Source organism: Seriola dumerili, unplaced genomic scaffold, assembly GCF_002260705.1.
Source record: "Seriola dumerili isolate Sdu_G_001 unplaced genomic scaffold, Sdu_1.0 BDQW01000149.1, whole genome shotgun sequence".
Taxonomy (NCBI): Eukaryota; Metazoa; Chordata; class Actinopteri; order Carangiformes; family Carangidae; genus Seriola; species Seriola dumerili.
The window spans coordinates 17,376,121-17,400,907 of record NW_019174404.1 but is presented as its reverse complement, the minus strand read 5'-3'; the positions used below and the strand labels follow the sequence as shown (position 1 = coordinate 17,400,907).

The 24,787-nt window shown below is 39.4% G+C and overlaps 1 protein-coding gene across 1 annotated transcript; it reads left to right on the top strand.

Moving 5' to 3' along the window:
- Positions 1–669: 669 nt before the first annotated feature.
- On the top strand, positions 670–22,455 carry LOC111225762 (serine palmitoyltransferase 2-like). Its single transcript, XM_022750790.1, has 12 exons — positions 670–985; positions 3,627–3,821; positions 5,098–5,252; positions 7,060–7,208; positions 9,626–9,750; positions 10,549–10,642; positions 11,926–12,031; positions 12,530–12,749; positions 13,802–13,928; positions 16,989–17,124; positions 17,742–17,871; positions 22,181–22,455. Exons 1-12 carry the CDS (start codon positions 833–835, stop codon positions 22,298–22,300), a joined length of 1,710 nt encoding a protein of 569 aa, XP_022606511.1. The 5' UTR covers positions 670–832; the 3' UTR covers positions 22,301–22,455.
- Positions 22,456–24,787: the final 2,332 nt, after the last annotated feature.

The following is a 24,787-nucleotide window of genomic DNA, read 5'->3' as shown; positions in this document are numbered from 1 at the left end:
ATTTGTGAGATACTACTCTATGAAAATGTTACTTTTATTCCAATGTCACTACATACTTCTACAGTATGTGATTCCCTTTATTATTCAGTTATCTTGATTCTTGTCATGCATTTATTTGACCTCATTGTTATTTTTGAATATTAGCTTTTGTTGGCTTGTTGCCTTTTTTAAAGGCACTACACATAATAAATTCTATTTTATTTTCAACAAGAACGTATTTTGAGTCAGTGTGAAATTTTGGACTTTAATTTTAAATATTGAGAATTTCAAGACTTAATTACATAATGTCCTTTAATTTTCTTTGTGATTCCTTCATGATTTTAACTGACTTAATTAGTCAAGTCAAAGTATCTGCTATGCAGTTAACTTTTGCTGTTGATTTTCTAAAATGCATTATATGTCTCATGAGATTTAATTTTATTTATTTATTTTCCTATTATTACAGCTTATTTCTTCACACTTGAAAGTGCCATAAACATTATTAAAAGTGAATCAAGTTCACGTACATTAAGCCCCGCCCTTTAGTATACGTGACGGCGTTGCCCCGCCCCCTCTTGCAGGCTCCGATGTGACTTATGGGCGTTGATTTCCGGTATTTAATGTCTGGATTTTCAGGTTTCACCGTGTGTGGGTAATGTGTGTGAGTGTGTATGTGTGTGTGTTGCATGTGAGTGTGCGTGTGCGTGTTGCATGTGTGAGCGAGGGTGTGAGAGAGTTTGTAGTGTGGCTGTGAACGTCCCCTGCTCGGACACTGTCACCGCTTTGCACCGCAGGCAAGCTCCGTGTTCCTACATGCAAGTTACCGTCGCGGCTCCACAATCGTTGGCCAGCAATGACTGAAAGCCCCGCGACCAAGCCAGCCGATGGGGAAGTGTGTCACCGCGTGAAGAACGGACTGAAACCGGAGAGTAACGGCTTGGTGAAGAGCCTGCACCGCTGCCATGAGCGGCAGCACAAGCACCACTGCCACCCCGAGGAGGAGGAGGTGAGGCCCGGGATGGGACGGGGGAGGAGAGGCTGGTGAAGCAGGGGAAGCATCTACTGTGTGGACCCGGAAACACCCGGACAGTTATTGTCATTTCATATACTCGTGCATTATTTTGATATGACAAGATAGACTTTTTAATGCGCTGACGAGTCCGGCTTCTGATAATCTCATGACAGTTTGTTCTCATCTAGACAGACCAAACTCCATAAAAAAGATTTTAGATTAAAGAGTTTTCGATCATTCGTAATGTTATATTCTTCTTTAAAACATAGATCAAAAGCTCTCTCTGAATCATTTCAAGACGTTTTTTAATTCGGCTTGATCACAATTGCTCCAAGCATCACCTGAATGCATTAAAAGCACAACTTTATGAATGTGTACATACTGAGCTCCACCGCCCCCCTCGGTGGTTTCATAGGAGGAAGGTTGTTAAAAAAAAAAAGAAAAAAGGCGGGTGTCACAACTCTGAAAGTTGACATTGCATTGAATTATAACCCTGTTTAGTTTATGATATGTGTGCCGAGTTTCAGAAGAGATCTGGCTCTAGCCGTATATTGTGACTGTAATTAGAGGCATAAACTGGTGATAGTATAACTCCTACCAATTCATGAAAATAATCCTACAGTATATCATGATGCACATACTATCACAGCCAGTCAGACAACTTGGGACACTTCACGTCTCTGCCTGGATGATAGCAATACATTTGTATGTTGACAACTTATCTCATCAGATGATAGTGTGTTTATCTTAGAGGGAGCGCAGTGTGTTTTAGTGTAAACTTATTATTGGCTGCTTCTTTCTATTTCAGATTGAACTGAAATTGAAATCTGGCAGTAAAAGTTTGTTAAAATTCCATTTTCTTGAAGTGGGTAACTTTCTCTACAACTGAGAAAGTGAACTTGCTACGAGAGAGTGAGCAGGGACAGGCTGAACCAGTGCACCTGTTCAGTTAATGTTGTCCATTGAGACTGCATGCATGCTGTGAAACTGCAAAGACGCTAATGAAATTTCCACCCTTGGGTGCACCCTCTGTTACTGTCCCAATTAACATGTCCCCTCTGATTACATGATTGGATGCTGTCACACACATGGGCATTTAGACTCGCTTGATATGTTGCGGTACAGTAATTTGAGTGTGAATGTTGCATTGCTAAATTGGAGGAAAAGGTTGAACAGTAGTTCCTTCAAATTTCTCCTGGTAGCTGGGTTTCTGTTTAAACTTTTTTTGAAGCAGCTTTCTCCTACACCACAGTGGCTGAGAAATCAATGTCACTCATAACATGATAGTAATAATTCAGTGAGATAACTGTTGGCAAAAGCAAAGTAATGATAGTTATGTGCAGTTTGAGATTCTTAAGTAAAACAAGGCGAGAGATACAGTGCTGATAGGTTACTCTCAGCACCAGACATTGTGGTGCACAAAACAAAAGCCAGTTCCTGCTGCTGAACTGCACTGGTCCACTAAGAGACTGAGCGCCTGGTGACTGAACCTCAGCTGATTACAGTTCATGCAGATGTCAGCGCTGCTACTCTGTAAGGTATTTGAGAGAGAGGCATGACCGGTCACATGTAGCGCCTAATAGCCATGAGCACAGAGACGAGCATGACTGGAAAGCAAATTGCATAACGTCTGTGAGTAGTGGGTTTCTGTCCGCCCTATTATAAAGATGGAGAGAATAGATGTGTAAAGTTGAATTTTCTTTATGGACAGATAGATACATGTAAAGTTTATTAGTGCATTGCTGATCACTTAGTGCTGAGTGCACAGATCTTCCATCAACACAGCCAGTTCCTCCCTTATTTGGAAGTCAAATCTTTCCTCTGTGGCATGTCACACAGTGTTTTCTTTCCTGTAGAGCTAGTGTACAACTGACCAGAACTCAATACAGTGTTCTTATCATACTCCCACCTTCAATTTGGCTGCGCATAATTCATCTTGGAGGAAGTTACAGAAACATTACCCAACTACAACAAGAAAGTGTGTTTTCTCATTAAAACAAAAGGAGAGGAAGCCACAGGAAATCAGGGTGTATATTTATATAAAGAATATTCCAAATACCAAGTTTTTTTTTTCCAGTTAAGGCATTAGTGGGGAAGATGTGTTTTTCATGGGGAAGATAATTTATTTTTCTACATGCTTAACTTGTAAAAGTGGGTTTGTATTTTGCTCCTTTTAACTATTTCTACGTGAAACTGTCTTTGCACTATTTACCGAACCCAAAAGCAAACTGAATATAGTGTCTGCATGCCATATAAGCCACGGCTCCAGGTAATTATGTTTCTTCATTATAAATGAGGTGCAATTAATATTTAGTGTTTTCTTATTGGCAGATTATTTATATAGTTTTCATGTTTCAACATAAACAGAACATTGTAAGAACCCAAATCTGACCCTGACCTGTGTCACTTCATTTGATTATCTCTGAATCACTATAACGGGGTTAGGAAACTGTTAGAGCTACTACAAATAAATGCTAATCCTGACTTAAATTGATATATTAGTAACAGGCAAAGCAATAGCTTCAATTATCTTATCTTAATTGCCATATCTCAACATTCATTGTGGTTTTTATGAGTTGTTTTCTGATGATGACGTTTCAGTACATTCCATTTGCTGGTTTCCGGTGTTGCCTAGGTCCACGCGGCCTCCCATCATGGCAGCCTGTACAGTCGGCCCTTCATTGAGTCTTTTGAGGAGACGCCCATGCTGGTGGCAGTACTCACCTACATGGGCTACGGCATCCTGACCATCTTCGGCTACCTCCGCGACTTCCTCCGTCACTGGAAGATCGAAAGGTGCTATATCGCCAGAGAGAAGGACGAACAAAGGGTAAGAGGAAGCCACAGACACAATATGGGAATTTAGAGGAATAGGGGGGAAAAATACACAACTGAACCAGAAAATAAATTCAGGAATGAGTATACAAAAGTCATCAGGCAAGTCGGGAAAAGCTGAACAGGTTTGATGTGTCTTGTAATGACCCCGGCTTGTTTCCCTATAATGACGGCTGTTGAGCAAATTTCCAAAAGCAGACGCATGTGTCGTGCAGTCAGCAAACTGTGCCCTTTTTATAATGACTGGAATGTTATCATTGTTATCGGACGCACGGTGACAATGCTGTGAGCAAAATTGCTGTCAAGGAACAGGAGGCAGTATGCATTTCAGGTGTGGAATGAAACTGATTTGATAGGGCCGAGCTCTAATTACTGCACATGTTGCCTGGTGACTCAACGGAGGAACAGCAGTGATAACAAATGGAAAAATAAACCTGATTCATTTGTTATTTTCTTAACCAGACTGAGCCAAAGTGATATTTGCACACCACAAAGCTTCCAAACATTAGGAGCTATAGTACAGGCTCTCATATTTCAAGCATCTGGAGCTGTATTGCTTCAAGCTTTGGTATTTTGCAAAAAAAAAAAAAAAGGATACATTTGATATGATCTTGTCCGCCGTGACCATATCCTAAACAGGAAATAGACTGGACGAAAAGTGCTTGTGTATATGCTGAAACACTTAGCAGTTGAGATGGATTTGTGTGCCCCGCATGCAAAATCAGTGCGGCTGGTGTAATATTTCTCTCCCTGATGTGGTATTGCTTTTCTCCACAATGGTTTGCTGTGTGCACACTTAAGGTTGCATTTCTTTGTCAACGCACATCTAATGGTGGATTTATCAGCACTTTTGGAACACGTCCTTCGCCACTCGGATTGTTTTCGAAGTGTTATGTAATGTTTGATAGTGAAGCCCATTGTTTTAAGTATTTGGTTATGTTGAAGAAAGGAAGTTTGTGGAGTAGATGTTGCGGGCGGAGGGGGGTCGTTAAATCAGCCCGAGGATATCCCACAGATATTTTCTCAAAGAACTACGGAAAATGAACTCCCTCAGTCAGTCATGTGTTGTGTTACAGATTATATTTCTGGAGATGAAATTCCTTCCAGCTAAGCTTTCCAGAAGTATGAGTGGCATGTAGGTCTTTGAAGTTACTATTAGTTTTTCAACTCATAAAACAAACATGCACGATTTACGGTGAAATTCCTACATTCAGGTCACGGTTCTGTCTCTGCTCTCTCCCATTATGTTCTCTTTGTTCACCCCTGTCCAGGACTTTGTTCCACTCTACCAGGATTTTGAGAACTTTTACACCAGAAACCTCTACATGCGGATCAGAGACAACTGGAACAGGCCGATATGCAGCGTCCCCGGGGCCAAAATGGACCTGATGGAAAGAGCGTCCCTCGACTACAACTGGACTTTTGAGTGAGAAAGACACACCTTGTCATTCAAGGCTGTCAATGTGTTAATGTACACGTTAGCCTCCAGGTATTCAGACAGTGTCAGAGTGACAGAGGCCACAAATAGCAAAGATTCAAGTCAACTGTGTGGTTAGTGTCCCAGTCGAGGTCTAGTTGAAACTGTGGTAACATTCTTATCTCCTACAAACACAAAGATAAGTGAGATATTTCAGTTTAGACAAAGGACTGGGAAATGTTACTAGACAGCAAAAACAGTGAGCAGGGTTACACACACTCCTCACTGGCCAGAGCTGACCATAAGCTACAACAGTGTAAACCACCATTTTACAATGTTGTGTTGTGTGAAAGAACAGACGGGATGTGGTCTCTTATATGAGGAAAAACGGGGGTGATTAAGGGTAAAACCAGGTCGATTAATCAGCCAGGTTGATATATGAGCCCACAGTAGCTTATTGTATATATGTCATATCTGTGCATAAGGGCCGAACAATTCATCGTAATATTAGTGCAATATCCAAATCGTAGTAGCTGCATTTAAAACTGCAAGAAGGTAAAATGGGTCACAGCATACCATAAATGAAGCATTGTGGTGCTACAAAGATGCTATGGCCTACAAATCATATTCTTCAGATGTAAGGGAATATGGTTATTGGTACAGACCCCAGTAAAAATCACTTCATCATTATTTTTAGATTTTTCTCAGTGAAAATGAAATGCAAAATCTCATATCGCAATTGCAGCATCTGCCAAAATAATTGCAATATGATTTTTTTTTTTTTTTGGAAATTATTTGATTTTGTTATTTTCTATTATTTTGTTGGGTCAGTTTGTGAGTTTCTTAGTATTACTTATAGGAGTACTTATTAAACATTTGTACAACACCCCCAGATACACTCTACCCTTTTCCTGTTATGCATGGGGGAAAGACAGGACTAGGTAAACCTGTTCAGTTCAATGCAGTTCAGTATAACACAGAATCTGATCCCAGAAAAATAACCACACGGTTAAATCAACTCCTCTGGGACACATTCATAACCAAACGTACGTCATACTGTATGTGAAAATGAAGCATTTATCATAGGTCTAGTGTACTGGATTGCATTATATTGTATATAGTATGACTTGTTAGTAGTGATATTGTGTTTCAGAATCCAATTATTTAGTATTTTTTCCACATGCAGAAACAAAGGACGTGATTCAGTGCATCACAACGTAGTTTATTTAAACCAGTTTACCCAAATCTAGTATGAGCCAGGTGTATTTTCCAAAGTCTCAACAGCAGTAACCACAGAGAACCTTATCTCCCCAGTGTAGATGAGATAAGACCACATTTGTAGCTAGTTTGAAAAGAACGCTTACCTCCTGCATTAGTCCACTTTCATATGTGGTTCGTCATTGTGATTTATATCTTTGTATCTAGTGACGATGATCACTGGTGTGTGAGGATAGACAGTGATCAGCCGCACCGTGTGTGTGTGTGTGTGTGTGCGTGCGTGCGTGCGTGTGCGTGTGTGTAAAGTCAGACGTCATGCACTGCGACAAAAAGAAAGGAAAAGCAAAAAGTCAGAGAGCATGGAGTGCCAGTGAAAAAATGAGGGGACAGCTGCGTCAAACAGCATGGCCGATCCTGCTCGAGATCAGAAAGACTGGAAAAACAAAGAGGACTTTCATGCAGTCCAGCCTCTCACTCTCACTTCAATTTAGTTTTTTAATTAGCTCTGCCGATCATTACTATTAATTGTACCAGTAAGCCTGCAGAAACATTGGCTTCCTCTCATTGATTGTTTCCTCTGTCTGACTCTCTCTCCCAGGTACACGGGTCGAGTAGTGCAGGATGTGATTAACTTGGGCTCGTATAATTATCTCGGCTTCGCTGAGAACACAGGTCCGTGCGCTGACTCTGCAGCTGAGGTCACCATGAAGTATGGCGTCGGAGTTGCAAGCACCAGGCAGGAGATTGGTACAAACACGCACACACACACACACACACACACACACCAGACACACCCACTGTTATTGCTGTCACTGGAGCAATGTGGAGGGATTAATTCACCACAGTAAACAAAGCATTTTTTGGCATGATAAATGAATTGTTTTGGTTTTTTTGACTGTTTAACTTTTTGAGTAATGAACTCAAACTAATAGTTTTAGCTTTAGCCCTAACAAAGGTGTTCAAGCCAGTTCTTTCTAAAAGCCTTTTTTTTTTTTTTTAAATTTAAATTGTATATTTTTACATCAATGTTTGTTAGCTACTAGTGTCCCTCTTTGCTGACTTGTGCAGGTGCACATTGCAAACAAAATGGTAACCCACTCATAAAAACATCGCTTCATGGTGCTACTAGTGGTCAAAAACTCAACATAGCTTCTTTAAGCCTTAATCTTTATTTATACTCTGAAAAGGCCAATCAAGGATCAGTTATCCTTTTTTCCAAATGGGCTGGATTTACAAATTAAAGAAAGACAAGAAAAAAACTGATTAAAAAAAAATTGGGGAGAAAAAAGAAAATATTTAAATAAAAAGAATAATCAAAACACAAAGACTGAAAAATATACTGTTATTTAAAAAATAATAGTAATTGTCTTAAAGGATCCTATGTAATAAATAAGACCAAAACTTCCCGGATTTACCAGAGTATCAAGATTTAAAAATCTGTTGAAAATAATATCTGGAAGACAGATGTCTCTTCAAGGGTTTATATGTACTTACATAATCTGTAGATGAAGCCAGACTGCAGAGCAAGTCTGACAAGATCCAGATGAGCCTGGAGGAAGCGAAGTAGACCATCTGGTTAGCAGATATTTACTGATAGAGTAGAAACACTGACGCCTCTCTCTCTCTCTGTGGCCAGGCCACGTTTTGATAAAGAGTGCAGTAGGGTGTGCTCCATAAGAGCTGTCAGCTGGAAATATTAGATGACATGTAATGTAGCACTGAGAGACAGATTGACTCCAAAAGCTCATGGAGGTTTTATGATGCTTGTGTGTTGACAGATTGCAGTTGTCTGGCATTATTTAGATACAGAAGCAGAAACATAAATGAATAGTTGAACTTTTTGGTATACAGTATTATGCTAAAGTCAAATAAGAACAGACATAAGAACTACCCTTATGTCTATACACAAAATATGAAGCCACAGCTTGTTAGTTTAGCTCAGGGGGAAACAGCTACCTGTCCAAATATAACATTGACAGCAAGACTCCAGTAGGATCTCTGCATACAAAAAATATAAAGATATATCATGTCATGTTTTTTTTTTAAATAAATAAATTCCAGGCTATACAACAACTCAGCCAAAGGAAGTGGACTAATTTAATTATTATTGTTTATTTATTATTAACTGTTATTATTGTCAACAATGAGCTGATGGACACATTAATTTCCCTTAGGGGATAAGTATCCATCCATACATCCATACATACAGACATACATACATAAATAAATAAGATGTTAATTATAGAGCTTTCAAGGTGCTGGTAGGTGCTGAGGTATTTTTGAATGTTAGAGAGGCAACATGTTTCCCCCTGCTTCTAGACTTTATGCTAAGCTTAGCTAACCATCCCCCTGGCTGTCACTTAATATTGAATGGATAGATATGGGAGTGTTATCAATCTTGTCATCTCATTCATCTCATCTAGAAAGCAAATAAGCATATTTTCCAACATCTTGAAATATCCCTTATATATTTATTACGTTTACTGAACAATCTGTGAAAGTGTACAGTGACTTCAGAAAGTATTCCGACCCCCTACACTGTACACACTTGATTGTCTTGTAGATTTTGAATGGATAAAATTGCTATTTTAAGACTGGGGCACCGGTTCAGCACAACAACGACCTGAAGCAATCAGCAAAAAAAAAAAAAAAAACACTGGAGTGGCTTCAGGACAAGTGTGTGACTGTCCCTGAGTGGCCCAGCCAAAGCCCAGACTTAAACCCAGTGGGAGATCTGAAGATGGCGGTTCACAGATGCTTCCCATTCAGTTTGACGGTGCCTGAGAGGATCTGCCAGGAGGAGTGGGATAAACTGCCCAAATCCACGTGTGCAGAGCTCGTAGAGACTTTCTCAAGAAGACTTGAAGCTGTAACTGCTGCCAAAGGGGCCGCTACGAAGTACTGAATTTAGTGTCATTTTGTAAATGAGAATTTTCTGCTTTTCATTTTTAATAGATTTGCAAAGAAATTTGAAAAATTTCACTTTGTAACAATGGGTTATTGAGTGTAGATTGATGTGCAAAAATGGCAGTTTTACCCTTTTACGATACAATAAATCACGCAAAAAGTGAAGGGGTCTGAAAACTTTACTGACACCACTGTATATCTTTCAGGGTTCTGACTGGTATGTGTTTTTGGTGACCTCCTGTATGTCTGCATCTCAGGCAACCTGGACAGACACGAGGAGATGGAGAAACTGGTGGCTAAGTTCCTTGGCGTGGAGTCAGCTATGGCGTTCGGGATGGGGTTTGCAACCAACTCCATGAACATACCAGCGCTGGCTGGAAAGGTAAGATCACAAGTGATCGGTGGTTCCTCGGTAGAGCTGGTTTATTCTTGCAGCACACATTTCTTATCTCTATTCTTAGGCTTCCTACTTATTTCCCTGCCAGATATGCTGTATGTTGACACAGCACATTTTCCTTTTTCCCTCTGTCCTCTATCTCACTATCACTTCCTCTCTTTATATTATGCGAATGTAAGTTTTTATTGGAGTGCGAACTCATGTATGATTTCCAAAGATGAAATAAGTCAACTACCAAGCACTTTTGTGTGTGCACTGTTGGGTACAGTCCCTGACAGAAACATTCCATAACATCACACTATCACAGGTCACCAGCAGCACCAAAGGCACAGAGACACAGAACCACCCTCTGGCGTCATATCAGGAGGAAATTCTTCCTGTTCGCACAAGTGAATAGTAGCTTGACTGCATGTCAGGGGGAAAAAATAACAGTTCAGACCAGTCTGTTTTGTCACGTTGCTGCTTGTGTCGTTTGGCAGGTAGATCTCCTCACGACACAGTTGAGTGGAATCAGTGTCAGACTGCTGCTTTAAATTCTTTTCGTGATTGTGAAATTATGCAAACCTTTAGGTGAAAATGTTTGCACATTTCCATCATCAATGTAGTCGCTTAGTGGTTTCCCTAGCAAACAATGCAATCAATAAGAAAATATGTACCAAACTGATTTTTGAAGTAGGTCAGTAGATGTAATGTTATCTACTGCCTTGGATGGGTAAAAAAAAAAAAAAAAAATCATTTGTATGAATAATTTATGCTAATTAATGTTGGTCTGGTGTCCTGCAGGGCTGTCTGATTCTGAGTGATGAACTGAACCATGCCTCTCTGGTGCTGGGAGCCAGACTCTCTGGGTCTACCATAAGAGTCTTCAAACATAACAGTGAGTGTGATTACAAATAGGTTCTACTGTCATCTGACTCTTAAATGCATTTATAGGTCCGTTAATTCTCTGTCCACCTGCATCCTCATGTCTATCTCTGTTTGTCAGTCCCTCACTTCAAGTGGTTACGCTTTGTCTTCATTCATTGCTTCTTTCTCTTAGTACTTTTATTGTCCCATATCATTAATGCACTTGGAGCGATTATGTTTTTCTTATACGTATTCTTCCACATGCGGTGTCACCACTGTGTGGTAATTTGGTCTCATCACTTTAGTTTATATAGTGGAAAGTATGGTACATTACAATGTACACACACACACACTGTGGGGAGCTAGCTCTGCATTTTATGTCTGTCTGTTTTAGTCTCGGATCATAATTTCAGTGTTTTGAAAAACCTGACCGAGCCAGATTGAGTTTCATTTTAGGAGTCAGCCAAAGTGTTTGGTACTCACAAAAATATAAGCTACCACATCACTTTTTGAAAGTATTAGGTCTATTTGTGCAAGACATCTTTCCATGTCAAAGTTGGCAAAGCAAAAATAATAATAAAATTTAATCATGGCTAAATCTAGCTGCTTCAGTTTCAGGAACCTGATGTGGTTCATGCTAGCTCACGGTCACCGTGTCATGGCTTACTGAGACATTTAATTAGAAATTGCTATCATGTTATTAATAACACCTGTGCTTTTCCTCAAATAAGTCAGATTGTATGCTGTTACAAAATCATATTGGCATTCAGCATACTGTATCTTCTCTCTGTAAACACTTTTTCTGTAACACACAAACCTCATTTTCTCACACACAAAAATATGTGGTGACATTTGCCATTAGCGTCCTGCTAACGAACCCAAACTCCTCAGCTAGGCACTTCAAACTAGCTTGTCTATTTCTACCTGTTAGTCAGTTCAGTAATTTGTAATTTGTCTTGCCAGCTACAGACACAAACAAACCAAATCTGCTTATTATTATTTCACCAAATGGTGTAAAAAAAAAAAATAAATAAAAAAATTAAAAAAATATGGGGTTGCTGAAGAGTTGAACTACAGCTAATGTGCTAAGAGTAAGGCCAACTTCATGAAAGAATGTTATGTTATTTGATTATAATGTTTTCAATAAAACACTCACTATTCAGTTGTTGCAGGCATATCCACTCTTTATTTGAGGATGTATTGAAACTGCGTAGGCGAGTGTGTAGGCTAACCACAAATTGCTAGTAGTTTTGTGCCACTGTTGATACCACAAGTTTCATTTTGAGTGTACTGCCCTCTTGATTTTCCTGTCAGATATGCAGAGCCTTGAGAAACTGCTCAGAGAAGCCATAGTTCACGGGCAGCCCAGGACTCACAGACCATGGAAGAAGATCCTCATAGTGGTGGAGGGCATTTACAGGTAGTTCATCCTTTTTCCTTCATCAGATAGATGCTTCAATAAAATATTTTTGGACACTGAAAGGGATTTGGATTTTGCAGCATTAACAGTTGGCTGTGCTAAAAGTGTCATTAGCCAAAACAATAGAGCAAGTCTTTTTTAAAGTGTCATGATTTCCCTCGTAGTTTCAAGTGAACACTGCCTGACGAAATTGCACAAGCGTCGGATTTTGTGCATCAGTAAATAAAGTGATTTATTTTTAACTGTAAATTTTACACTGAGCAATCTGCTTTTACCTGTGAAATCATTACTTCTGTCATACATTTCATTGGTGACAATATATTTGAAGTATAATACTTGATATCTGGTTGTCATTCAGATGAAGTCTGTTCAGCAGATGACAGTACTCCCTTGAGCTCAAATTCCCTGGGTTGTCAGGAATGAAATTAACATGAACACACCGTGACATTTGCCTGACACTGACTGAAACGCATTCTGCTTGCCTTTTCCTCCCTGCAGCATGGAGGGCAGTATAGTCCGCCTGCCAGAAGTGATTGCCCTGAAGAAGCGCTACCGGGCTTACCTTTACCTAGACGAGGCCCACAGCATAGGGGCACTGGGGCCGAGAGGGAGAGGTGTGGTCGATTACTTTGGCCTCGATCCCTGTGATGTGGATGTCATGATGGGCACATTTACCAAGAGCTTTGGCGCTGCGGGGGGATACATCGCAGGGAAACGGGTGAGAATGGACAGTTGTGGGTTTATTTTATGAGCATTTTTCAGATTTCAGAGTTATGAAGAAAGATGGATACTGTAGCATAAGATAAATTCAAGCTCACAAGTTAAAATATACAGTAGATAGTTTTCCAATTCAGTAACCCAGGGTAAATTAAACACTGATGTTAAATGTACTGCGTTATATATATATATATATGGTATAATCTATAATATATAATATATATATACTATAAATGCCGTCTCCTCAAAAGTAGAAGATTACAGTGTCAAGTGGGAAAGTTTAAACTCTGGGGGAAAAAAAAAGGACACCCATCATCCCAGCAATGTGGACTTACAGCCTTGCAGTTTATCACTGCTGCATTCCTGACATACTAGCCCTGTTCCACAGCACATCATTGTGATGACACCAGCCTATCAGAACGAGACCAAATCCTGATTTCAAAAGATTTCAATTTTTGTTTCCAGGAAATGCTGAAAAGATTGTGACATCTTAGATTTGGTGACGTTAATAAACTAAATATTCAAAAAAAAAAAAAAAAGAATGTCTGGGATGTGTAAGGAAGGAAACTGACATAAAGCATGAATCGCTAGTCAAAGAATGTGTCATCACGTTGCAGGATATGACTTACAATATGATGTTAATGACCTGCATGCCTTTCAAACTTTGTAATTATACCATAAGAGGGATGGTAGTTCTTATTATGTAGGCCTATATAATCTTACTATATGGATATGTGGAAGGAAAAAAAATCTGTTTTCATCAAAACTACATTTTCTTACTTTACTGCATAAAGGTTTGCATTGAATGTCTGAGCCCTTTATATTCTTACAATGTGCAAAACAGTGTATTTTCCATGTTTTTTTTTATATTGAAGGATTACAGACAACTGTTCATTTGAGTGAGTAAAGCAAGCAGTAAATCTAAAGTAAGCTGTGCCAAGTCTCAGTTACAAAGAATACCAAAGCCTCCAAGGTAGAAGGGGCTGTAGAGTAATACAAGCATTGCTGTTCATGCATATCTACTTACACATCCTGTGTATCTACTGGGTTTAGGAGCTTATTGAGTACCTGCGCTCCCATTCTCACAGTGCAGTCTATGCCACCTCCATGTCTCCTCCTGTGGTGGAGCAAATCATCACTTCTATGAAGTGCATTATGGGAGAGGATGGCACAACAATAGGTGAGTTCAAATTGGTGATACGATATTGAATTTTCTTTGAATGTAATAAATCAAGGGGTGTTGCGATATATAACGATTTTGACAATAACTGTGATATTTAAAATATGAAATATCGATATTGTGTTAATAATACACGTTTATATCATATACTGTAATATGGTGATGACAGATGTTAGGCCTTGTGGAGCTTTTGTTCATCAGTTCATCTTTTTACTAACCATCAAGTTTAATTGTTGTTTATGGACATTTTTGTACAGTTATGGTTACAAACTCTCTCCATCTCCCTACGCTCCTCTTATTCATTTGCCAAAAAAAGGGACAAAACGGACAATAAACAAAGTAAAAGATTAATTTGACTGATAGCATTATTATTATTATTACCTATTATCTTTTTTTTAATTTTCTATAGATGTCAGGATAAAATTATTATCGTGAAATCTTTTGGCTATGATAATCATGATAATCTTGTAGTAAAAATCTGATATTGTGACAGCCTTAAACAAAACCCTTTTCCATTTTCACATAATAGAAAATTATTAACTGGGCTCTCATGTCCTCTGCCTTTCACAGTACACCGGTGCTAATTTGTACAGTCATTCTTAAAAGGGATTCCTAAGGATTCTGATTTATAACAGGGATCAATGGTTAAGAACTGCTCATGTTTTTGTTTATATTGTAATGAAAGCATAGAGATGTTTGTTTTTTCAAATGCTCAACTCCCCTCCTACAAAATCTCTTATCAGATGAAACAATACCATTTAAAGTTAGATCTATGTGTCACGTCTCCTGGTTGAGATGAAAACTCAACATGACAACCAAAGAGTTTGAAGGAATCAGGGTAGAAGTGAAAATTTAAGGGAATTATTTTCAGGTTATCTCAATACAAATCTAACAAAGATGAACAAAATATGGGGGAGGATGGGACAATACAAACAAAACAAACCTAATTAACTTCTAAAAACACCTAACATTGTTTTGACATGCTTTAACATTACACTGAAATGTAAATGGCACCCCCTCCAAACTTACCTACTGTCCTACATCCCACCACTTACCTTTTTCTAATATTCCTAATAGGTTTTCTCTCACAGTACAAGACTAGCTCAGCTGAGAGAAGAGTGAGTGAGAGCGAGTGAAGTCGTCAGGAGTATTGCTTTTATTGAGGAGCTCCGAATGATGACAGGCCAACTTGAAGCCAGGATACCAAAGAACAGGCATGACTCAACTGCAACAGACACCAATCAGACTGATTAGTACCTGGAGAGAAAACCGGGGAGGAGGAGAGAGACAGGAGGGAAGAAAAACTAACAAACACTTTGGCCCTGTCTGACATGTAACACATATTAAAGAGATCTAGTGGAGTTAGCTTATTACAAGGTCAAGATTTTACTCTGTAGATGGATAAAGGAGCCGACAGCAACAAAGACTGTGAATGAATAACAGATACATTGAAAGCTTAGAAGTGAAAATAGACCAGGACTGACAAACCTGCACAAAGCAACATGTCACACGAGAAAAGAATATTGTACAAAGAAGGCGAATCATGCAAAGAACTTGGTAACTTGATAAGGAAATTAAGTTAAATGAAATATGTGTATATTATTATTATTATAAGTATATTTAAATCAACACTAAATAGTGAATATATTCACTGCAGGACTTATTTGGTTGAATTAATTCAATCTTCGTTGCTGTAATGCTCCTCGTTAGCCACCAGGTGTCAGTGCAAACTACTATTGTCTCTAATTCCAGCTATTGTGCAAAGAGGAGAGTAGAAGCTGTGGCAAGCCTGGAACTCATTTTTGATTCTTTAGACTTATTATTTTCTTAATAATGATAATAGTGTCCTAAATTTCATATAGTAAACATTTCTGCTGTCTTTTTGTCCTGAGTTGATCCTCTCAGGTTGGGCACAATTCCACCTCCTTCTCTGCGACTGGCTAACCGTAAACTCGAGCACAATCCTGAGCCAAACTTAACTTAACTAAACATCTGTGATCTAAACCTAAACGTAGTTAGTTGGATCCCATTAAAGGCGGTAGTTAGTTGTACTTACCTGTGTTCACCTGCTGTAGATCAGTGTGTAAGTGGAGGGCTGGTGAAATTGGATCACAGAAAATGTGTAACATATACAAGCCCCGCCATATAATACTGTCCTTAAGCTGCAAAGCATTTACCATTAAAGGCATTTGATTGGCTAATCCAAGCCTTTGTGCTGCTTTCTTTTTACCCAAAAGCGTTTTTAATTTTTGATATTGACATAGACTCTATCATCTCCATGCGTCTTTCCAAAAATCTGCGTGCAATAGTTTTTGCGAGTAGTTGGGGAAACTAAATCTGTGTGCACCCTAAACAGAGTTTGTTGCTTTGTGTCTGATACAAGCCCAGCTTTTCAAAGAAGCCAGTGAAGAAATCTCCTGTGGGAGAAGAAAAAACATTACAGAGAAACTAAGAACTTTATCTCCCCGTGGTGCCTGGATGCTGTAACACTCACATGTTTTCACACACTCATCTCATGAATGTGATTGTTTTCAGCTGCTTGTCAACTGTCATTTTTTCATCTTTTCAAAGCACCGTCACCCTTTGCTGATTTCCTTTCTTTTCTTTTCAACCAAAGATATCAGATCTGGTAAAGAAAAAACATGTTTGAAAAGGAGAGGAGTCTTTGTTAAACTCTGTCACTTCTTATACATTTTTATCTTTTTCAGCAAGTGTTTTTTTTTTTTTTTTTTTTTTTTTTTCCTAACTTTCAGTAGTAAATTGTACTGAGTTGAGATGAAGGACATTCAGTGCAGCTCAATACAGTGAATAAATATTGTTCATTAATAACATCAGCACTGATAAAACATACATTATTTACAGTTTAATTGTAACATCTGACTGAGATCCTTAAGAGACTGTGTCCATAACATGTTCACATGTAAATGACCGAGTAACAATAGTGGTCAGCACATTGTGATGTCGTAAGGTATATATCCTTTTCAAACACTTGATAGGAGTGTGGTTAACTTGCAATGTATTTGCTGTCAACTCTTCAAAATCTCTCCTCATCACCTCCAGGCTGTGAACGTGTGCGACAGCTGGCAGAGAACACAGTCTATTTCCGCAAGAGGCTTCGAGAAATGGGCTTCATCATCTATGGCAACAACGACTCTCCTGTCGTACCCATGATGCTCTACATGCCCGCCAAGATAGGGTGAGCCACCGGCTTTGACTGGATGCTGCTAGGAGACTGTATCTACCAACTCCCACCTGGAGCATTTCAATCAATATGATTATTGTTATCAGGCTTTTGTTTGTGTAACTCGTTTATTGTTGAGCAGTTCTATAGTAAATAGTAAGCGTGAAAGTTCAGTCTGACCTTTGGAAGAAAGTCTTAACTCGAGCGACAATAAATAATTAATATATTTAATCAATTACCTATGTTCATCCAATCACAGGATTGTAAAACTCACCAAACGGAGTAATTTCGTTTCAAGGTCAATATTAAGCCGACACTTTTGTGTTCCGAATTTTTTTTATTGTGAAGCAGCATCACGTTAGTCGCTTATAGAACATATAACAATGTTACAAGCACAATAACAAATGCAACTCAAACACAAATAGAAGATAACGTTAACAGAAGCCCTCACAATCCTCTCCCCAGCCAACTGTAACTCCTTGAGGAGTATCTGTTTACGTGGTCAGCTGCTGTTGGCGTGACGACAACAGTAGAAGTTTCTATATGTTAAGAATGGAATAGGACATTGTTGTTGTTATTGTCCTTGAGTCATTTTTGCTTTGTGTGTCTCATGTTTGCCCCCCCCCCTCCAGAGCGTTTGGGAGGGAGATGCTGAAGAGGAACATTGGTGTGGTGGTCGTCGGCTTTCCTGCTACGCCCATCATCGAGTCCCGGGCTCGCTTCTGCATCTCAGCCGCCCACACAAGAGACATGCTCAACAGGGTAAATAATCACTTTCAAAACTAAGTGACAAACTTTTAGATAAATGAGAAACAATTCTCACTTAAAACTGGCTTTTTAACCATGAAATGTTAATTTGAGATCATTGATATTAAAACATATCGATACTAATAGTTGAAGCAAGCATTTCAAAAATCTTCTCCTATGTTTGGACGCCTCTAACATGACTGTTAAGTCTCACTGGTGAAATTTCCTTCTGCTAACTAATGATATGCAGCTTCTGCACGCTTACCACATTGTATGGGAGCCAAACCTGAATTGTTTCTCTTTTTCTTTTCTTTCTTTTTTTTTTTTTTTTTCTTTTTAAGTATTTTTAGATTGCAAGGGTATTGATGGTGACTAGTCATGCATAGCCAGATCTCACTGTGCTCTGCCCACACGGTAGAAAGAAGCCATTATTATTCAGTGAAAAACACTCTCTGGGCTTTCTAGACTTTCTTTAATTAGTCAGAATTGTCAGTCCCAAGCCTTAATTGCAGTAAGCTTTACTGGTTCCTCTGCTAAGTTTTGTTCCAGGGGGTCATGGCTAATTACTAGACTTGTGTACACATCAAGTTTTTTTTTTTTTTTTTTTTTTTTTTTTTTTTTTGTCAAAGTTTTCTAGTGTGTAGCTTGTTAGCTTGATTTGCCAGAAGGGAGAGTGGGGTACAAAATGCCAATATTCCACAATTGGCAGGCAGTGGTACTGGCTGTTACTAGCTGAGGCTGATTTTTGTTTAAAGTTATACTCCTACTAAAAAGTTAGGGCCCTCCTGTTCCAAGCTATTGTAATGACCTTCAAGAAACTAAGCAAGAGATCACAGTGACATTAAAGGGAAGAGGGGCAGTCTAATGGGTGGAAAAGTGTCTCTAATTGCGAGGACACAGGTTGGATCTCTTGTGTCTGCTTGTGGAGAATACTTTTGGGTCTCTTCAGATGCACCGAATCTCTCCCGTCTCTCGCTGCGTCTGACATCATTATAAGTGTATCACTCTGGGATGATGTGAGTTTAAGGAGAAGTGGAGTTGAAGTGACTCCATGCAACAGCGACAGTAAAGCATCAGCTGGATCACTCTGCGGGTTGATGCACAGTGCATTCACAGCATATTCCAAGTGTTTAGAGTTCAGACCTCCACTCCAGCCACCCTCTTTATTCATTGTGTTAGTCTACAAAAGCGCAGAGCTTTGATTGCTCTTGGCAACACATCAAAAAGCTGCCCGCTCTTCTCAACGAGGGCTCCTCTATTATACTGAAATGAGCTCACTGCCGAGCTCACCGCTCTTCCTCTTCCAGTCACAGTCTTAAGTCCTTTTTTATGCCTCCATGCCAGCAAAGGTTGTGAATAGAGGCATTATGTTGTCGAATTTCAAGAACACCTTTAAGGAATTTCTTATTGGGTGAATGTTCGTTTGGACTCAAGGATGAACTGATTAGAAGTTGGAGGTCACAGGTCAGAAGCTTGGGGTTAGGGGGTTAGAGGGCTTCTAAAGAGTTTGGGGTTAGGCTTAGAGGATTAAGGTTTTAGGGTTAGGGCGAGGGTTAAGGTTAGACGGTTAGGGTTTTAGGGTTGGGGTGAGAGGGTTAGCATTTTACCGTTAGGGTAGGATTAGGTCAAAGGTCCAGAAGTGGAATCAATGGAAGTGTCTAATAGGATAAACTGATAAAGTGATGATATTTTATATCCAAGCGGTCAAAGGTCTCACTTCTCTGTGACATCATAATGTTCTGCAAAAATACTTCTCTGGCCATTACTTAACACCATAACTCACGAACAGAAAGGGAGATTGTGAGCATATTTCCTATAACTGGACTGGTCGGCAGAGGCAAACAGCCATGAGGCCATAACTCTAGTTTACTGACTTCTTCACTTCCTCTCCCTGGATGACCACCAGGTCATGGGGCCTTCTGTTCCTCTGGTGGTCAACCATAAGCTCATTGGTTTTGCTGATATTGAGCTTCAGGTGACTGTCATTGCACCATGTGACAAAACACGGCATGTTTCTCATTGGGAATTTACCCACTTGAATCATGCATGTGAATATAATGATAACTCCCACGCGCGGGTGTCCTCGAGGCTCAGCTGGCTCAGATGCAGACTGTGTCCCCACAAAGTGCTGTCTATTCGGGACTGTTATCGGCTCCTGTTCTTCTTCTTGTGCTTTGAAAAAATAAAATAAAATAAGCTGGGGACAGGCAGTGGGAGTATTGTAGTGCTGTAGTGCTTTTATCTGTCATGATGTTAAAACCCACCTCTGTTAGCCTTTCTCTTTGTATCATTCCCTCACACTTTGATGTGTCATTTTGGTTTGTGTTTCTTTTACCTACTGGTGAGCTTTGACAGTTTTGTCGTCTCATTTTACACACACGCACACACCCACACATATACAAATAAACCTTAAGTCTTTTATTATTGTCCTTCCTAAGACCTTTCATGTGATCGACTACATGAATATCCTAGCTTCAAACAAATGTCAAATCCTAACTAACCTACACCAACATCAAAGAAGTGAGGACAGGTGCATTAATGCATACAAAGACGATGGGTGGACAAGAATGGAGATGAATGTCACAGATTTGCAGATAGTGCAACAAACAGATGTGAAGACGCATCAACTTAAATCTGCCCTTATCCTTATTTTTTATACTAACAATGGATCAAATGACTACATGCAAAGTGAAAGGGGTCATTCATCGAAAGTAACAAACCTACAGAGAATGATCACATGACTCTGCAGATCCCCTCAACTCTTTGAAGCAATTTAGCATCTTTCAGTTTATTGTTTGTATTTTATAACCTGCCAACATTTTTGGTTTACTCTGGTCAGTGTCATTTCTAGTCGCAGATAGCAGCTGTTTTCAGTGAAAATGCTCTGAGAAACCTGCAGGACATGACCTGCCCAGCACCAAACAGCAGAAAGACAAAGTTAGCAACTAGCTTATGAAGGTTTTTGTAGGGAGTTGGTGGAGATTAAAACAGAGCTAAAAGTAGTAACATTCATCAGACGGCCAGTAATACTAATCCAAATTAATGCTAAAGAGTTGTTGTACTAAGCTCACTGATAAACTTGATTTGAAGTACGTATTCACATAAACATGATGGCAACCTTACATGGCCTTCAGTCCTTGGGAGTGTTGCACATCCTCATAAATGAATGCTATGTAGCCATGAGTCACAAATTAGCACATGACTAGTGGTGGAAGTATCAGAAAGTAAGGTGAGCAGCAGTCGGGCATCTCTGTATCATTGTCAGAAAGTTTTGAGGAGAGCTGTCGCAACAGCCATTTTCTCTGCCGTGATCTCAACCTCAACAATTTTGTGTTGTCATGGTTTCTGTTAAAGCCGTACATAAGTGGAGTTCACAAGGAAGATGTTCTGTTTTAAGCCACGGATGATCGGGCCCTAATCTGCCCCCTAGTGGACACACTTTTAAATCTGCCAGACACACACAAAATATGCAAGCATGTGAACAATGACGCTGGCGTCACAGTCGATGTTTTTGCATAGATGTTGGTTTGAGAAAAAAATAAATAAAATAAATCAGTGACCAAATTCATCATATCAGGTTTAAAAGGTGATCATACGTCAGTGTTGTTTTTACACTGCACCTCCAAGTGGCCAAAAACAATTAATTAATGCAGCTTTAAGCTTCTGTCAAAATTATTTGCATTATGCAACAAAGCCCAATCTTCAGGTGACGGAAACACCAAATGGGATAAAAAGTAATGATATTCAGTCTAAGTATGAGCTGTACCACACACTCACTATACATACACAGCTTGTGCAAGTTAACTGTCAGTCACCAAAACCTTTTTTCTCTGTTTCGTAACTGAAAACATCACAACGAGCCTACAAGCTCTCTACAAATCCAGGCAGCAGCAGAACTCTGTCACATGTTGGCTTTAGTATTTTGTAACATCACATTAGTCGTCCCCACGTCTTCTTGTTATTGTTAACCATACAGAAATCTAGAAAGTTAATTATTTCATTAGTCAGAAATAATGCACTGAACAAACACTTTAGATTTGTTTAGATGGCATATCTCTATGAACTCATTGCCAACTCTGCCCTAACAAGATATCCTACTGGTGACTTCACCTCAAACCCAAGCATTAGGAATGAAATATTGGGTCCAACTGCAGCATTAAAGTTAGTGGTCTTGTCTGTTTTTAGGGCAGGTTTGTGACTTAATCTTAACAGACAGGTGTGTTTTTTCCATAAAATCTTGCTTGTTGCAGCTTTAAATTGGCTCGAGCCACATATTGCCCTTCATGTTGACAGTTTTTTTTTTATTGTATAAATGTCTCCACAGGCTCTGAGTGTCATCAGTGAGGTAGGAGACCTTCTTCAGCTCAAGTACTCCCGACACAGAATACAGCCGTCTTTGGCGCGGCCTTTTGACGATAATGTGTATGAGGACATTGACGACTGACGAACCACTCCTCTCCCGAAGCGGCGTGAACCTGAACAACCCCAGAAAATACAGAACGGGTCAAGATGGATCACAAGTCTTCCACAAGGACCAACATGTGCACAGGTGCCCCTTGTCACTAGTTTGCCATAATGTAACACCCCCCACACCCCCCCTCCCCCACCCCCTCCACCCGATAAAAGGAAAACACTTAAAACTGTCATTTAATTCTACTTTGCCTTACCTAAACATGCAGAACTTGTGGTGAACACACTGAAAAACAGCACCTCTGCTTTTTCTTGTGTACTTCTTTTTTCTTTTTTCTTTTTTTTTTTTTTTATCATTTTGTTTCTAAAGAATTTTTTTGTTTGGGTGTATGTGTTTGTACTGCATGTATCATTCATCATGTTCAGCCTTGTTACGTATGTGAAGTGGACAGATGTCAGCTTTCCCAGTGTCTCTCAAACTGTGAGATTCCTGGATATTTTTCATATTGTGGTTCAAAAGTGAACTTTATAAATTTTAATTAAAAGAACAAAAACCATACCATCTTTCATTCATAACATCTCAGTCATTGGTGCCATAGACTGAAAAACAGACAGCACTGGATATTGCATTGTTTGCACAGGACCGAGCAAGTCCCCATTATTTTAGCTCCACCAGCAAAGTTGGGGAGTCTATTTGTTAGAACATTTTACACAAAATAAAATGGATTGGGCTGAAATAGAAACACCGTCCTTGGTTGAAGGATTGGATAATTAAATGATACAGATTTGGAATTCCTGCTATTACCCAATTTATATTTTGTCCCTTCTGGGACCTTGCATTCTTTTGAGACATGTGTTTGGTGGCAGTGTGCACTCTACTAGGTGCCTTTTAGTTTTGTCAATGGGTTTGTTTTTTTTTTTTGTTTTTTTTTTTCATGTTGAACCTTGAGAACTTGAGAACTACCCAATCTTGTTTCAGGAAGCAAAACTAGTCTCAAACGCTAACAACACCTACAACCATACTGTTCCTTAAACGTAACACAACTACATATTTCTCAACTAGTCACCATTTTGACCACATTACATTGTTGTCGTTTCCATCCTTGGTTCTGCTAGACATGCTAAAAAATCTAGAACCTCAGAGTTAAGCATGGGACTTCCATCAACTTAGTTTATGTAGCACTACAGAAAGGTTGCCAAATATCAGACAGCAGATGATTCTCCCGTTCAATGTGCTGACTCGTTTCAAAGGAATCGTTTTCGGAAAAGTCTGGAAACTCTTTGGAAAATACGCATACATGCTTTTTTCTCAAAAGGTACTTTACAAAATTGATACTACTCTCAAGTTTGTATGCTAAAAATAAAGCTAGAGCCGACTTGGTTAGGTAGCCCGAGGGAGACAGGTCCAGCCTGCAACTCCCTGTAAAACTATGAAACTGTTGTTTTTACATTTTGGTTTTTGTATCAACTAGTCCAGTGCCTGTTCAAAATGTGCCTGTTGGTAGGAGCTGATTGCTTGGCGTGCGTTAATCCAGTTCACATCATCCAAACAACTTCTCACTCAAAAGTGCACTTCCATGGGTCCTGAGCAAGACACTCTGCAGGGTTTGTGGTCAGTCGGTCTCGTTTACTGCTGGAGTTGGCTGCTCCGCTCCATTAGTGTCTGGGAGAAGGCATAGAAAGGACCATCACACTCTGGCATGAACATGCTGTAACTTGTCCGGGTGCTGCACATGTCCTCGTAGTGTAGTTCTGCCTTCATCTTAACGTCAAGTAAGATGTAGAAAAGTGATGTTTGAAGCTTTCTCCAGGACCCGCTCATCCAAAAAACTTCCGTCGACACTGCACCTCCTCGGGTCTTCAGCAATACATCTGTGAAGTTTGAAGTCAAGTCAGATTCCTCCATTTATGGTTGGAATAAACAAACAACATTTAACGTGTAAATTAGTAAAAATTTAGAGGTGCTGGTTTACAGATTTGACAGAGCCAACCTAGCCGTTTCCCCTTGCTTCCAGTCTTTCAGCCAAGCTAAGCTAATTGCTTGCTCTTGCTTCATATTTAGCATACAAACATGAGTGTGGTATTAATATGTTCAACTTTTATCAAGAAAGCAAATATGCGTATTTCCCTGAAATATCAAAATATTGCTTTAATTTTGGGCCAGTTACCTTCTTGCTATAGTAAGCTTATTTACTTATTTACTAAGAATACATTGCCTTGAGGAAAAACCTTACACTGCATTGTCGATGCAGCATTTCAAAAACACTGGCAGCTCCTACAATCACAGGTTGATATCATTTTACACAAAACTTACATGGCGTTGGCAGAATGCAATGGAATCATAAAATATGTTCTAAATGGAAAAAGTAAAACACTCACAAGTCTACAGTTAATTAGTCACTCATCCAAACACTTTATAGTGTCTTTTCTCACCTTTATTTAGCAGTTTTGATAATTTTGTTGCATCTTCACTGACATTGTAACTAACAATAGTATTTTTGCATTTTGCAGTGATATCATT